At 47.6% G+C, this 13,084-nt stretch overlaps 1 protein-coding gene across 3 annotated transcripts in view; it reads left to right on the forward strand.

The window, feature by feature from the left end:
• ABCA7 (ATP binding cassette subfamily A member 7) overlaps positions 1–13,084 on the forward strand; it is a 194,185-nt gene that overhangs the window by 130,948 nt on the left and 50,153 nt on the right. For 2 of the 3 annotated variants that reach the window (XR_014972219.1, XM_085638576.1), the window contains exons 31-36: positions 194–383; positions 2,030–2,124; positions 2,612–2,644; positions 11,083–11,188; positions 11,708–11,782; positions 12,475–12,644. Coding sequence is in view for 2 of the 3 variants with exons in the window: in XM_085638576.1 (XP_085494702.1) it covers positions 194–383; positions 2,030–2,124; positions 2,612–2,644; positions 11,083–11,188; positions 11,708–11,782; positions 12,475–12,644 (669 nt within the window). In the remaining variant the exon portion in view is untranslated. The remainder of the gene's footprint in view (positions 1–193; positions 384–2,029; positions 2,125–2,611; positions 2,645–11,082; positions 11,189–11,707; positions 11,783–12,474; positions 12,645–13,084) is intronic. The other variant, XM_085638577.1, reaches the window with a different exon arrangement.

Here is a 13,084-nt window from a genome sequence, read left to right on the forward strand (position 1 = left end):
TTTGGGACCCGTAATTGTTCACCTGTGGCTCTACAGGCGTCTGTTTAGAAGGACCCTTGAGGGCATTTGTAGTGCTATGCGGCAGTGAGTTTGGAAGAAGTCTTCCTAAGAGCTCCTCTTCGGTTCCCTTATTCTGCTCTCAGATCCTTTCCTTTGCCCATGTGCCTGAAGATTCTGTCTTTCTTTTATTTAGCAGAGAACAGTGCCAATCGATGGACCCCAACTTCAGAACCCCCGAACTGCCCCCGTCCCTGGTGCAAATTTTCCAGAGTGGGAACTGGACGTCGGACCGGCCCTCGCCGGACTGTGTGTGCAGCTCTGAAGCCATGAGGAAGATCTTACCTGACTGTCCAGAGGCTGCAGGAGGCCCCCCACCCCCTCAGGTAAGGACTGGTCCTAGCTGTACACCACCCCTGTCACGCTTCGAGAAGATGATGCTGCTTATGGACTCTAGTCCCCTCGCTGCACTAATGTGGGGCGTGATGAGGAGCTGCTGCTTTTATGCCGCGTGCGGCGCCTCTTTCCATCATGTGATGTTTGTGCTCAAATCCTTTCAATTGCAAATTTGGAAAGGAGAAACGCAAACCCATTACAGCATACGTGGCTGGCTGTAAGAAAGATGGATAATCATTTGAGACCACTAAGCAGCAGTGGAACAATTGGTTGACATATTTAAAATAGTCTAGTCGCTTTTCGGTCTACATTGTAACAATTGTTTATAACAAAACCTAGACTGACTTAATTATGAGCACTTTCAGAAGAAAGTAGTTCAGAAAAAGTGATGAGCAGCGTACTAACTTAGAGGAGATCGTAATGTCCAATACACCCTCTGAGGGTTTCAATTATAAAATGTAACCCCTCAGTCTCAGGAAAGAGTAGAAATCAAAGTCTGGAAAGCCACAAAGTAAAGTGATTTGTTCTGAGAAACAGACACTGAAGGGTTCATTAGTGCAGTCCTTACCCAGTACCGTAGCTTTCTATTCCTATATGGGCTAGTGTGCCTCAGCATTATCTGTACGTCTTATAAATCACACATGTATATGGTCAGACGTCTGTATTGCAAGGAAGGTCATTTCTCTAACTTTTACCTGTAAATTCTGTTCAATTTACCTAACAATGAGTTCTATTCAGTATTCTTCTGGATTCAATGTCAGCTAAAGACCGCCTTCGAATTTTCAGTGATAAAAGGCAACCGGTGCCCAGTAATTCTCTTTCGAGCATGAGCCAGGGCAGGTCTGTTCTCGTATTAAAGGTCCTTTGACAGAGTCAAGTTGGTTCGGCAATAAGAAAAGCCGAATGATGCCGTTTTGAGTCCGGCACTCGGACCATCATAGTGTTGGTCAGATCCAAGTTTGGCTGTGGCCATTCTGTTTTTTGTTAGTTGAAATGTACTTGGAGAAGACCTTGTCAATCGCGTAATAAAAGGCTAGCGAGGATTTAGAGGTAACATACATAAATGGCCCCCCCCCCCCCATTTTAAATAATTGGATGGGGGCCTTTTTCCGTGATGCTGTGCTCCTTTTGCATCCAGGGGTTTTTTGTGAATATATGGAATGATCCTCGGGGCTGAACTGTGATGTCGATGGCGAAGTCTCTACAGCCTGGTGGGACAGTCACCCTTAAACCAAAGGCACCAGGGAAAGCATTTGTTGCACTTTTGCTAGTACGCCCCATGTGTGTTGCCCCCAAAAGTATCAGAGACCCCAATGATTCCTGTACTTCTCTCACACATCTTCCTGAGTGACAATATTCCCAATCCACCTCTTTGTTGCACACCTCACTTTTGAACCTCACACCTTCCATCCTTCACGCATTATTCCTGGATTCTTGGGCTTTTGAAGGGACTTGAATTTAGACCTTGCTGGTTATGTAGAGTTTGGCAGATGCATGACATCTGCCAGAAACTGGTGTATATTCCATCCATCCTATCTAGAGTGTAGACCCCTCTTTATGCTCTAACGAGGGTGAGCGGGACAAACACCATGTACACATTAACTTTTCTTTAGCATTCCCTGCTCTTCTCCAACAGGTGGAAAGGAACACGGGAGACATTCTGCAGAACCTGACGGGCAGGAATATCTCTGACTACCTGGTGAAGACATACCCTAAGATCATCCGAAAAAGGTACAATTAAAAAGCTGCAGAGGGAGGGTGGCCTCGGTGGGGAGTAGACATCAAGAAACAAGGGATAGAGATGGAGGCAGCAGGGGCATTCAGGGCATAGATGGGAGAAGGAAGGGGATGACTGGGTCAGAGAAGGGACTAGATATGGGCGGAAAGAGACTGTCTATGTCTCAGAGAGGTCAAGAGAAGAAGAAAAGGGAGGAAGGAACGATCCTCCAGAATATGTTGTGCTGAACTCAAGTGTTTTCGAGAAAGGGTTGTCCACGGAGGGATCGGAGTCCTCTGTATATCAGTATATTCTTTCTACAGTTGGCAGCAAAGGCCTTGCACATGTCTGTGGGGCTGGGGGAGAGTGGAACGGGCTTGGACAGCGGTATAAGTGCAGAGATTTCTATGAACCTTTGACGGTCCCTGCGCTCCGAAACGGTGATGTGAGGGTCGCTGTTCATGCAAAGCTCACTCCTTTTTACTGTCTCTTCTCTTCAAGCCTCAGAACAAAGAAACTGGTGAATGAGCAGAGGTAAGTCAGTGCACGGCTTCTCATTCTCATGCACACCTCTTGTGAGCTTCACATGCCTGCTGCAGATCCTCTTCCCCTCTCTAATGCATGTGGTGTCATCACACTCGGCTCAGCCAGGACGCTGGTCGAGACTGGAGTTACCTCAGAGGCTGGTGGTGGGCTTGTTAAATACTGGTCTCAGAACTTGAAAAGTGTTGCTGTGCTCCACACCTGGCATGAGAGGGCATGAGGGACTTGTTTTTTTTTCAATTTTCCTCTCTGAAACAATTGTATGTGACTTGATTTTGGCAGCAAAGACCCCTGTAGGGCAGAACCCTTTACGTCATCTCTCCTCACCCAACCCCATGTACGTCCCTCTCTCCAGTCTTTCAGCAGACGCCCAGTTAATTCCATGTGTTTCTTACACAATGCTACCTGCAAAAAAGTGAACAGTACCTACTTGTGGCATCTGCACGTACCCTACCGGCATGGCAGAGGCTTGGCTCTGAGTCCTGGAACTGAGTCCCAGCGTGTACATCCACCCTGTACACGTGCTCTGGAGGCGTGTCTCCCTACTGCAGAGTACCTGCATGTACATTGTACCTGCGCATCAGGTGCCTAGGTTTTCATAATGCATAAGCCCAGCCCTGCACTTTTTTACATCACACTGGAGGCATTTGTCTCCCACCCACAGAGCGCCTGCTCTACACTCTACCTGCACACTGGAGGCCGTGTCTCCCTACTGCAGTGTACCTACATATACACTCTACCTGCACACTGGGGGCCATGTGTCCCTACCGCAGTGTACCTACGTATACGCTCTACCTGCACACTGGAAGCCTGTGCAGCCTGTGCTTTTTACCACAGAGCCCGTGATCGACGCGCTATCTGTATGCCGGAGGGACGTGTCTCCCTACTACAGAGTACCTACATGTACACGCAACTTATGCACTGGAATCCTTGTGTCCTTCGAACACAGAGCACTGACAAGTTCTCTTTACCTGGACACCAGCGTAGTCCCTGCTCTACACCGGCTGTTGTCTCTCCTAGCAGCAGAGCACCCACGTGTTTACTCTGCCTGCACCCTGGAGGCCGTGTCTCCCTACCACCTGCTCCTTGCTTTACCTGCACATGGGAAGCCTGTGTCTCTCTACCACAACACACTCCGTGTTCACGCTACCTGCGTGCTGAAAGGTTATATGTTCGAGGCATATGAGCTGTAGATCATATGCTATGCAAAGATCGCCATCTAGTGTTGGATCCGGATGTTTGCACTTTGTTTTTCTTAGAAGAATTCTTTCCAGTCACGAGGTAGGTGACTCCTCCTTTCGGTGATAGAGCGCATGGGCATCGACTCCATTGTTAGATTGTTTTTTTTTGTCCATCGGGTTCGGATGTGTATTGCTGCTCTCCGGTTCGGCACCGTTTCTCGGTTCCCTGCAATGCTCAATCAACTACCCTTGACAGTATTGTTATTGATCACGGTTCTCCATTCATCGCGTATCATCTCACCTCGAAAAAACATCAATCGGAAAACTCGTGGTGGGCCGTCAGGCCTACCCATGCTGACCGCACTAGTAGTCGATGGAACGGACTCCCTTCAAGTTCTGTCCCGGATGTCGTGCTAAATTTCCATGCACCGACTTGCACGAAGTGTGCAACCTCTGCCTGTCCCCGGAACATAACGAGAAAGACTGCGACGCATGCTGATCGTTTCGATCTAAAAAGACACTTCGTGACCGCCGGGCTCGACGCCACGAGATGCAACACCAGAGTGGCTCCGCACCGGACATCTTCGGTGAAGATTCCGACACAGAACAACAAGCTCAAGGAGCTGAAGAGGAAGAACATTTCTCCGTGTCCGAAGTTGACTCCGACATGGAGGAAGAGGAGCAAGTTACTCTGGGTCAACGTACCATGAGTAAAGATACCCCCTTGCCTCCTCAACAAACAAAAACAAAGGCTCAGGTCCCTCCTCTGCCTTCGGGCCAAGGTCAGCACGACAAATGTTTCTGATGCCCTGACCTTGGGCCCGGCTCCGAAACATAAAGAGAAGCCTTCCGGCTCGGGCTCGAGCCGGACCTACTCCGGTGCTGAAAACTCACCTTCAGCACTGAAACCCAAATCTAAACATGTGTCGGTCACAATTACACCATTGCCGAAGACTCTACCTTCGACACCAAAAGGCTCAGAGCCGAAACCTTTTGATGCCGAAACAAACAACTAAAGATAAAGATACTCTGTCTAAGGAGCCTCGACCCGATGCCCCGCCTTCTGATCGGAAGCAGAAAAAACTTGTGATTTACCCTGATACAGGATATATCCATGCCACTCTTCCAAAAAAACAGAAGATAGACCAGTCAGTGGATCAGCCAGAGGACTCCCATATTCCTCTCAAAAGCAAGAGTGTGGGCACCAACCCTTCTCCACCTTACATTCCACCGCCTTCCCCCACTGATCCCAATTTACTTATTACACCATCACATTCACCACCACCACCACTTACACCTGACCCACACGATGACGGGGATGAAGATGTGGATAGGCCACAGGACACTGACCCTTGGGAGGATTATCATACTGACCCAAGCCCAGATAATGACCCTGATTTGTATCCGTCTAGTCCCCCCCCACCCGACGATAACGTTGGGTACATTGAGCTCCTTATCAGGGCTGCTCAATATCACGGGGTGGAGCTGCATAAAGAGCCTTTAGAAGAGGATTTCCTCTTTGAGACACTCAGTTCCTCTCAGAGAGCCACTCAACCCTTTCCAATGCTCAAAGACATGTTGAAACACACAGATGAGGTATTTAAAGATCCTGTGAGGGCAAGAATAATTTCACCTAGAGTGGAGAAAAAATATAAACCTTCACCCACCGACCCTGTTTACATCAGAGGTCAGTTGCCTTTAGACTCTCTGGTGGTATCCAACGCTCACAAGAGAGCTAACTCACAAACCACAGGTGAGGCTCCGCCTCCTGATAAGTTAGAAAAACTCGTGCAATTTTTACCTGACGACCACAAAACTGAGGCTAATGACCTTATCCAAGAAGGTAAACTTATCACTAATACCGCAATCAGGTGTGCCCTGGACGCAGCAGATACAGCAGCTCGTACAGTAAACACCAGTGTACTCCTTAGCAGACATGCTTGGTTGAGAATTTCAGGATTCAAGCCTGAGGGGCAAACCCCCATCCTCAACCAACCATTCGACAAAGAACATCTCTTTGGCCCAACTTTTGATACCTCGCTGGAGAAGATGAAAAAAGACACGGAGGTCGCAAAGTCCATGGGGGCTTTGTAATTGCCTGCCACTAGGGGTTCCTTTCGCCGCTCCTTTTATAGAGGTGGTTCCAAAAATGTATCCACCGAAAACCCCTCCTCCTCTTACAAGGGCAACAACCAATCCCCCTCTTCAAGAGGTTATTTTAGGGGTGGTTTCAGAGGAAACAGCGGTAAGGGAAGAGGCAGAGGCAACTCCACACTCACTTCCCCCGCAAACAAAGAGTGACTTCCTTCCGTTATCCCCCGATCATTCCACTTCTGTCGGGGGACGTCTCTCTCAATTCCTACCTGTCTGAAATTCAATCACCTCAGACGGGTGGGTACTACAAATTATCCAATATGGTTACCGCCTGGAGCTTACAGACACTCCCCCAGATATTCTTCCAAGATCACATGCAATGTCACCAGAGCACCTTACCCTTCTAAAGCAAGAGGTTCTCTCTCTCTTGGAAAAGAACGCTATAGAACCAGTCCCAATACAATATCAGGTGACAGGGGGATACTCCCTGTACGTTTTAATCCCCAAAAAAGACCGCTCTCTCAGGCCCATACTAGACTTCAGAGAACTAAATCTATACATTCAGTTGGACCACTTTCACATGATCACACTCCAACGGGTGCTCCCACTCCTTAAGCAAGGCGACTTTCTATCCACTCTGGACTTAAAGGACGCCTATTTCCATATTCCCATTCACCCTGCTCACCGGAAATACCTCAGGTTTCTGGTAGACGGCCAACATTATCAATTCAAGGTCCTCCCATTTGGAGTAACTACCGCACCCAGGGTTTTCACTAAGTGCCTGGCAGTAGTCGCGGCTCATCTAAGAAAACAGCACATTCACGTCTTCCCTTACCTAGACGACTGGCTCATAAAAGCCAGATCGCAGCAAAGCTGCCTACGCCACACTCAAAGAACAGGCCAACTGCTTCACGCCCTTGGGTTTACTGTAAACCTCACCAAGTCTTATCTCGAACCGTCTAACACACAAGTGTATTTGGGAGTCACAATAAACACTCAAAAAGCTCTAGCGTGTCCCAACCCACTCAGAATCCACAACATGCAGACTCTAATCGCTCAGTTTCAGTCACAACACTCGTTACCAGCTCGGGTGTTCATGCAATTGCTAGGAATTATGGTGTCTTGCATTTTAATCATTCCTTACAAAAGACTTTAAATGCGTCCCCTACAGGAATGCTTGGCACCTCAGTGAAACCAGGCTCAAGGTCAGCCATCAGATCTAGTGTTGGTAGACGGCTGCACCTATTGCTCTCTGCAATGGTGGAACATACAAAACCTTTCCAAGGAGCGGCCATTCCTCGACCTGGTTCCACAGAGAGTGCTAACAGCAGAAGCATCGCTCACTGGTTGGGGAGCTCATCTACAAAACCTTACTATTCAGGGCATGTGGACTCGGCAACAAAAACAACTCCACATAAACTATCTGGAACTGCTAGACATTTTTCTAGTGCTGAAAGCTTTTCAACTTCATCTAGTAGGCAAAACTGTCCTAATTTGCACAGACAACATGACCGTAATGTACCACATACAAAAACAAAGAGAAACACACTCTCTCCAGCTTTCACAGTTAGCTCAGAGCATCTGGAGATGGGCCATACCTCCCAGGTTCTCCTCCCGTTCCTTCAAATGTGGGGCTTCCCACACACAGACCTGTTTGCCACCCACTTAAACGCAAAATGTCTAAACTTCACATCAAGGTATCCACGCCCATTGTCCAAAGGCAATGCACTATGGATGAACTGGTCAGGGATATTTGCCTATGCTTTTCCGCCTGCCACTCGTTCCATTAGTGGTTAGGAAGCTCAAACAGGATTCCCTGACACTAATCCTAGTTGCTCCCACATGGGCCCGTCAACCCTGGTTCACAGCCCTCTTGGAGTTGTCAGTAGTTCCTCACCAAAAACTCCATCTCACTCCCGATCTCCTCATTCAGAACCATGAAGGGATAAGACATCCAGATCCCAGTCATCTCAACCTTGCGATCTGGCTCCTGAAATCTTAGAGTTTGGCTACCTCAGTCTTCCCCCAGATTTCATGAATATCATCAAAGAGGCTAGACGTCCTACCACAAGGGCATGCCATGCAGCAAAATGGAAGCGGTTCGTGATTTACTGTAATAACAATCAAATCAATCCGCTCGACGCTTCAATCCAAAACATCATTTATCTATTAAATTTACAGCCTTCCAATTTAGCGTACACATCCATACGCTTACATCTTGCTGCGATAGCTGCATATCTGCAGAACAGACAACATTTGTCTCTTTTTAGAGTACCTGCTATTAAGGCTTTCATGGAAGGACTCAAAAGAATCATTCCCCCCAGACTTCCACTTGCACCAGTGTGGAATCTCAACATTGTTCTTACAAGACTCCTGGGTCCGCCTTTTGAGCCATTGCATAGATGTGAACTGCAATTTCTCACTTGGAAGGTAGCTTTCATTCATAGCTATCACATCTCTAAGCAGCTTCAGGCACTAACAGTAGAAGAACCATTTTTACAAGTCCACCAAAACAAAGTGGTTCTTCGGACCAACCCTACATTTCTACCTTAAGTCATTTCTGCCTTTCATATCAACCAATCTGTTGAGTTACCTGTGTTCTTCCCTCAACCAGATTATGTAGCAGAACGTGCTCTTCACACCTAAGGGGCCTATGCATCAACAATGCCATTTGCGATTCCTTATTAGCGAAAAATAAGGAATCGCTAATAAGGAATAGCAAAAGGCTATGCATGTAGGAATCGCTATTCAAATAGCGATTCCTTAATATTCCTTATTACCGATTCGGTAATACCGAATCGGTAATAAGGAATACCTACCCATTCATTCCTATGGGCTTGGAGGCCCATAGGAATGAATGTAAAGCCAGTCTGTATTAGCGATTCGGTATTACCGAATCGCTAATAGCGGGAGCACTTTCAAGGGTGCCAGGGTGTCAAAAGGACACCCTGTTGCACCCCTGAAAATGATATGTGCACATATGTTGCACACACACATGCTCTAAGGGCATGTGTGTGCGCAACATGAAACTTTGAAAAATGCACAAAAGTGCATTTTTCAAAGTTTTTGCAAATTACCATGCAGTTCATCTTCATGGTAATTTGCTCCCCCTATTAGCGAAATCGCTAATTTTTTAACTTTGATGCATTGCATTTAAGGAATCTCACTTTGGGATTCCTTAAATGCAATCGCTATTTAAGGAATCGGTATTTAAGGAATCCCTATTTAAAGAATCGCTATTTAAGGACTCCTTAAATAGCGATTTCTGCTTTTGGGTTGATGCATTGGGATTGGGTATTTTTTACTTAATACCAGGAGCTATTACCGAATCGGTATTTTACCGACTGGATTTTGGGTTGATGCATGAGGCTGATAGATGTTAAAAGAGCATTGCTTTATTACATTGAAAGAACAAAACCTTTTTGAAAGACTAAGCAACTTGTTGTTGCTTTTGTTCCACCACATAATGGCGATTCAATATCAAAATCAGGTATTGCAAGGTGGATAGTCAAGTGCATTCAAATATGCTATGCAAAAGCAAAACAAACGTTAACAGTTCCCTCTAGAGCGCACACTACACACAAACTGGGGGCTTCTATGACATTCCTAGGAAATATACCATAGATGACAAATGCAAAGCTGCAACGTGGTCTACACCTCATACATTCACAAAACTCTATTGTGTGGATGTGTTAGCAAGACAACAAGCTGGAGTAGGCCAGGCAGTTTTACCTACACTATTTCAGACGACTACAACAGATACAGGCTAGCCACCGCTTTGGGAGATAACTGCTATGCAGTCTACGCACAGCAAATGATCTACAGCTCATGTGCCTTGAACAGAAAATGCGACTTACCCAGTATGAATCTGTTCTTGGCATATGGAGCTGTAGAGTCATATGTGCCCACCCACCTCCCCAAGTACCTATAGCTGTTGCATTTTAGTTAGATACCTATACACATGGACATCTCTTACTAACTCCATTATCACTCTCTGCTGGAAAACAATCTGACAGTGGAGTCGATGCCCATGCGCACTATCACCGAAAGGAGGAGTCACCGCCCTCGTGACTGGAAAAGACTTCTTCGAAGAAAAATAAAGTGCAAACATCCGGACCGAACACTAGATGGTGATCTATGCATAGCATATGACTCTACAGCTCTATATGCCAAGAACAGATGCATACCGGCTAAGTAGCATTTTCCTTTCATTCCACAGAGTACCCTGCTGTACACTCACCTGCACTCCGGAGGTCTGTGTCTCCTATAGCACAGTAACTGCATCTGCATCCATCCGCCATACAAGAGGCCTGTATTTCCTTATCACAATGTGCTATCTTTCATTACACCTGTACACCCGAAGCCGCTTCCCATACCACAGATTTCCTGAGTGTTCCCACCTGCTCACTAGAGGCCTGCTTGCCCAGACCATTGAGTTGTTATTCTGAAACCCTATAACAGGCTGCCTACGTGTATCTAAGGTCTGACCACCCAAGGCCTTCCTCCCGCTCTGGCCAGAGTACTGGTACACACCATCCAAGTGTTCCGCCTGGGAGTGTCCACATTGAGCACTTTACAAACAGCAATTCAGTACATTCACCCCTCTCACACAGTACCAGCAGAGCATGTTGTTGCCTACGCAAACACAAGATCCCACACTAAATGCGTGTGTACGGTGTTCTGAAAATGCATGGCTTGGGCCGGTGCAGCGAGTTCTGGCCAAGATGGCGGAGTTCACTTCTGGGATGTCTTAATTGCAGCAGGTCTCAGTGAACAGACTTCCCACTGCAGAGGTATGTGAGGTAGCATGCCTCAGAAGCTGAAATCCTGAAGATCTGACTTCCTTTCTACAAAGGTTGTAAAATGTGAGCCTTTTAATTGGGTGAATCACTATACAGAGGCAGGGCACACTTTAGTGTGTGATGTGCGCTGCGTGAACCTCAAGTAATGGTGAATCCTGCACTTGCAGCGATGTCCTCCTTTCTATCGCCCCTCACACCTTTCACCTGCTGTGTCTCATTCTTTCCTCATCCCTCCACTCTTCCCCTCCTTCACTTCTTCACCTCCTTGTCCTTCCACCCTCTCCCCTGTTTCTATTTGACTTTCGCCACCTCCTACCCACCCTATCTCACTTTCTGCCCTCTCTGCCCTCAGGTACGGTGGATTCTCACTCGGGTCCCGGACCTTGGAGACTGTCCTGACTGCCGACGAGCTGGAAGGAGCCACCCGGGAGCTTCGCTCCTTCCTGAATGTGACGCGGGTAGGTGTCCAACTGTAGGTGAATGCAGGTCTCACCTGAGCATCGTTGGGGCTGATGTGTGAGAAAACATAGTGTCACAGAGTGGGTGGCTGTGGTATGGAACGTGGCAAGTTGGGGCTCGATAATATGGTCTTACAATATGGAATGTTTATTATAGGGAACTCCGTGGTGGGTTGATGACATCCTGTCACAAGGCGGGCGGTGCATGGAAAGTAGGCAGTGGCGCGTGATGTGCTGTCACAGGGTGAATGGGAATGATGATGAAATGTGAGCTTTGGGAGTGGAATACATGCTGTCTCAAAGTGACTGCACATAGTTCGGCCTGCTGGGTGCGGGATAACTTGCTGTTACTTGTTGGATACGTCAGGACAGACCAGCATGAAGGATTATTGTCCACTTCCGCTCTTCCTGAGGCTCCTGGGTCTCTGTCACTCTGCTCCGTCTGAATGGGGTGGTGTCGGGGGTTGGCTTGCCATGTACCAGGTTGGGCATGTGATATCTCTCTGCTTCTCCTTTCAGGGGGGCTCCTTTGAGCGACTGTTGGTGAACCTCCCCAATTTCATTCAAGGGCTGACTACAAGAGATAATGTCAAGGTGAGTGTGCGTCTAGTAGAGCTCCTGCCGGGGTGTCTGGCCAGTAGTAACCCTGGGGGCATGGGGGCTGGAGAAGGGTCGCTCTGTCTGCCCAGCATCGACCATGAAGTAGCTGAAGGAGAGAGCACGTCTGGCCAGGACTGACCCTGCTAGAGCTGTATCAGGGTCATAGCGTTGACACAGCATTGACCCGTAAGCGCCTGGAGGAGAGCCCAGTGCTGGCCTTGAAGCAGCAGGTGGAAGGTTGGGGAAGTGGATGAGCGATGATGCAGAAAAGGCGATAGGAAAGATCAATGAAGCTAGAACTGTGCCTTCTCCCTCACTGATACCAACAACACACACATCTGTCTTCCTCTTTGTTCTCTCTTCGTCACTCCCCACCAACTCCCTTCCTTCTTTATACCTCACACGTGGTAAGACTCGTCCTCTCTCTCCTTATTGGGTTCTCGTTTCAGTTTTTTACACTGCTTTCCCATATTTATCTAGATGTTGTTTTTTTTTGCCCTATTCCTTTTAACTCTTTATCTTTCACTGTCCTCTCTCTGTCTTATGCTTGTATGTTGCTGTGTATGTATTTTAGGTTATCCCGTCTTTTCCATTCTTTCTCTTCTCCGTTCCCACTGGTCCTCCATGCCCTTCTCTCTATCTTCTCGTGTTCCCCGTGGTTTAATGATGCTCTCTTTCTCTCCCAGGTTTGGTTTAACAACAAAGGCTGGCATGCCATGGTGTCCTTTCTAAACGTTCTGCACAATGGGCTTCTGCGGGCGTCCCTCCCAAGGGACGCTGACCCCACTTTGCATGGGATCTCAGCACTCAATCACCCCCTGAACCTGACCAAGGAGCAGCTCTCGGAGGTGGCCCTGTGAGTGTGGGGAAGTATACCATTCTAAAGGCTGTCTCTGCTCCATCTGTTGTTCTCTTCTGCCTTCCCTTGCCATAACACTCTCATTCACTGCTTCTGGGGGGTAGCAGAGGACTTCAAATTTGCACTCATACTCTGCTCCTGTGACTGAACTCCCTCCATGAGTGATCAACTGAGAAATCAGTAGTCCCACCAGCAACACCCAGAATTTGTTGTAATTATTCAAACTTGTCCTTGGCACAGATGGTTCTTTTGCACCATTGCAGTGGGAAGGGTTGGTGTACAGAAGTGTTTGTTGTGACTTGTCTACTTTCCTCGCTGTGTCACAGGCATGCTGCCACCAGGGTGCTCCTGCAAGTTACTCCAGTCATCTTAAAAATATTAAGAATGGTCCACTCCAGAAATAAGCACACATTATTATGTTATGGAAGAGGACAGCA

This window comes from Triturus cristatus, chromosome 12 (assembly GCF_964204655.1).
Source record: "Triturus cristatus chromosome 12, aTriCri1.1, whole genome shotgun sequence".
Taxonomy (NCBI): Eukaryota; Metazoa; Chordata; class Amphibia; order Caudata; family Salamandridae; genus Triturus; species Triturus cristatus.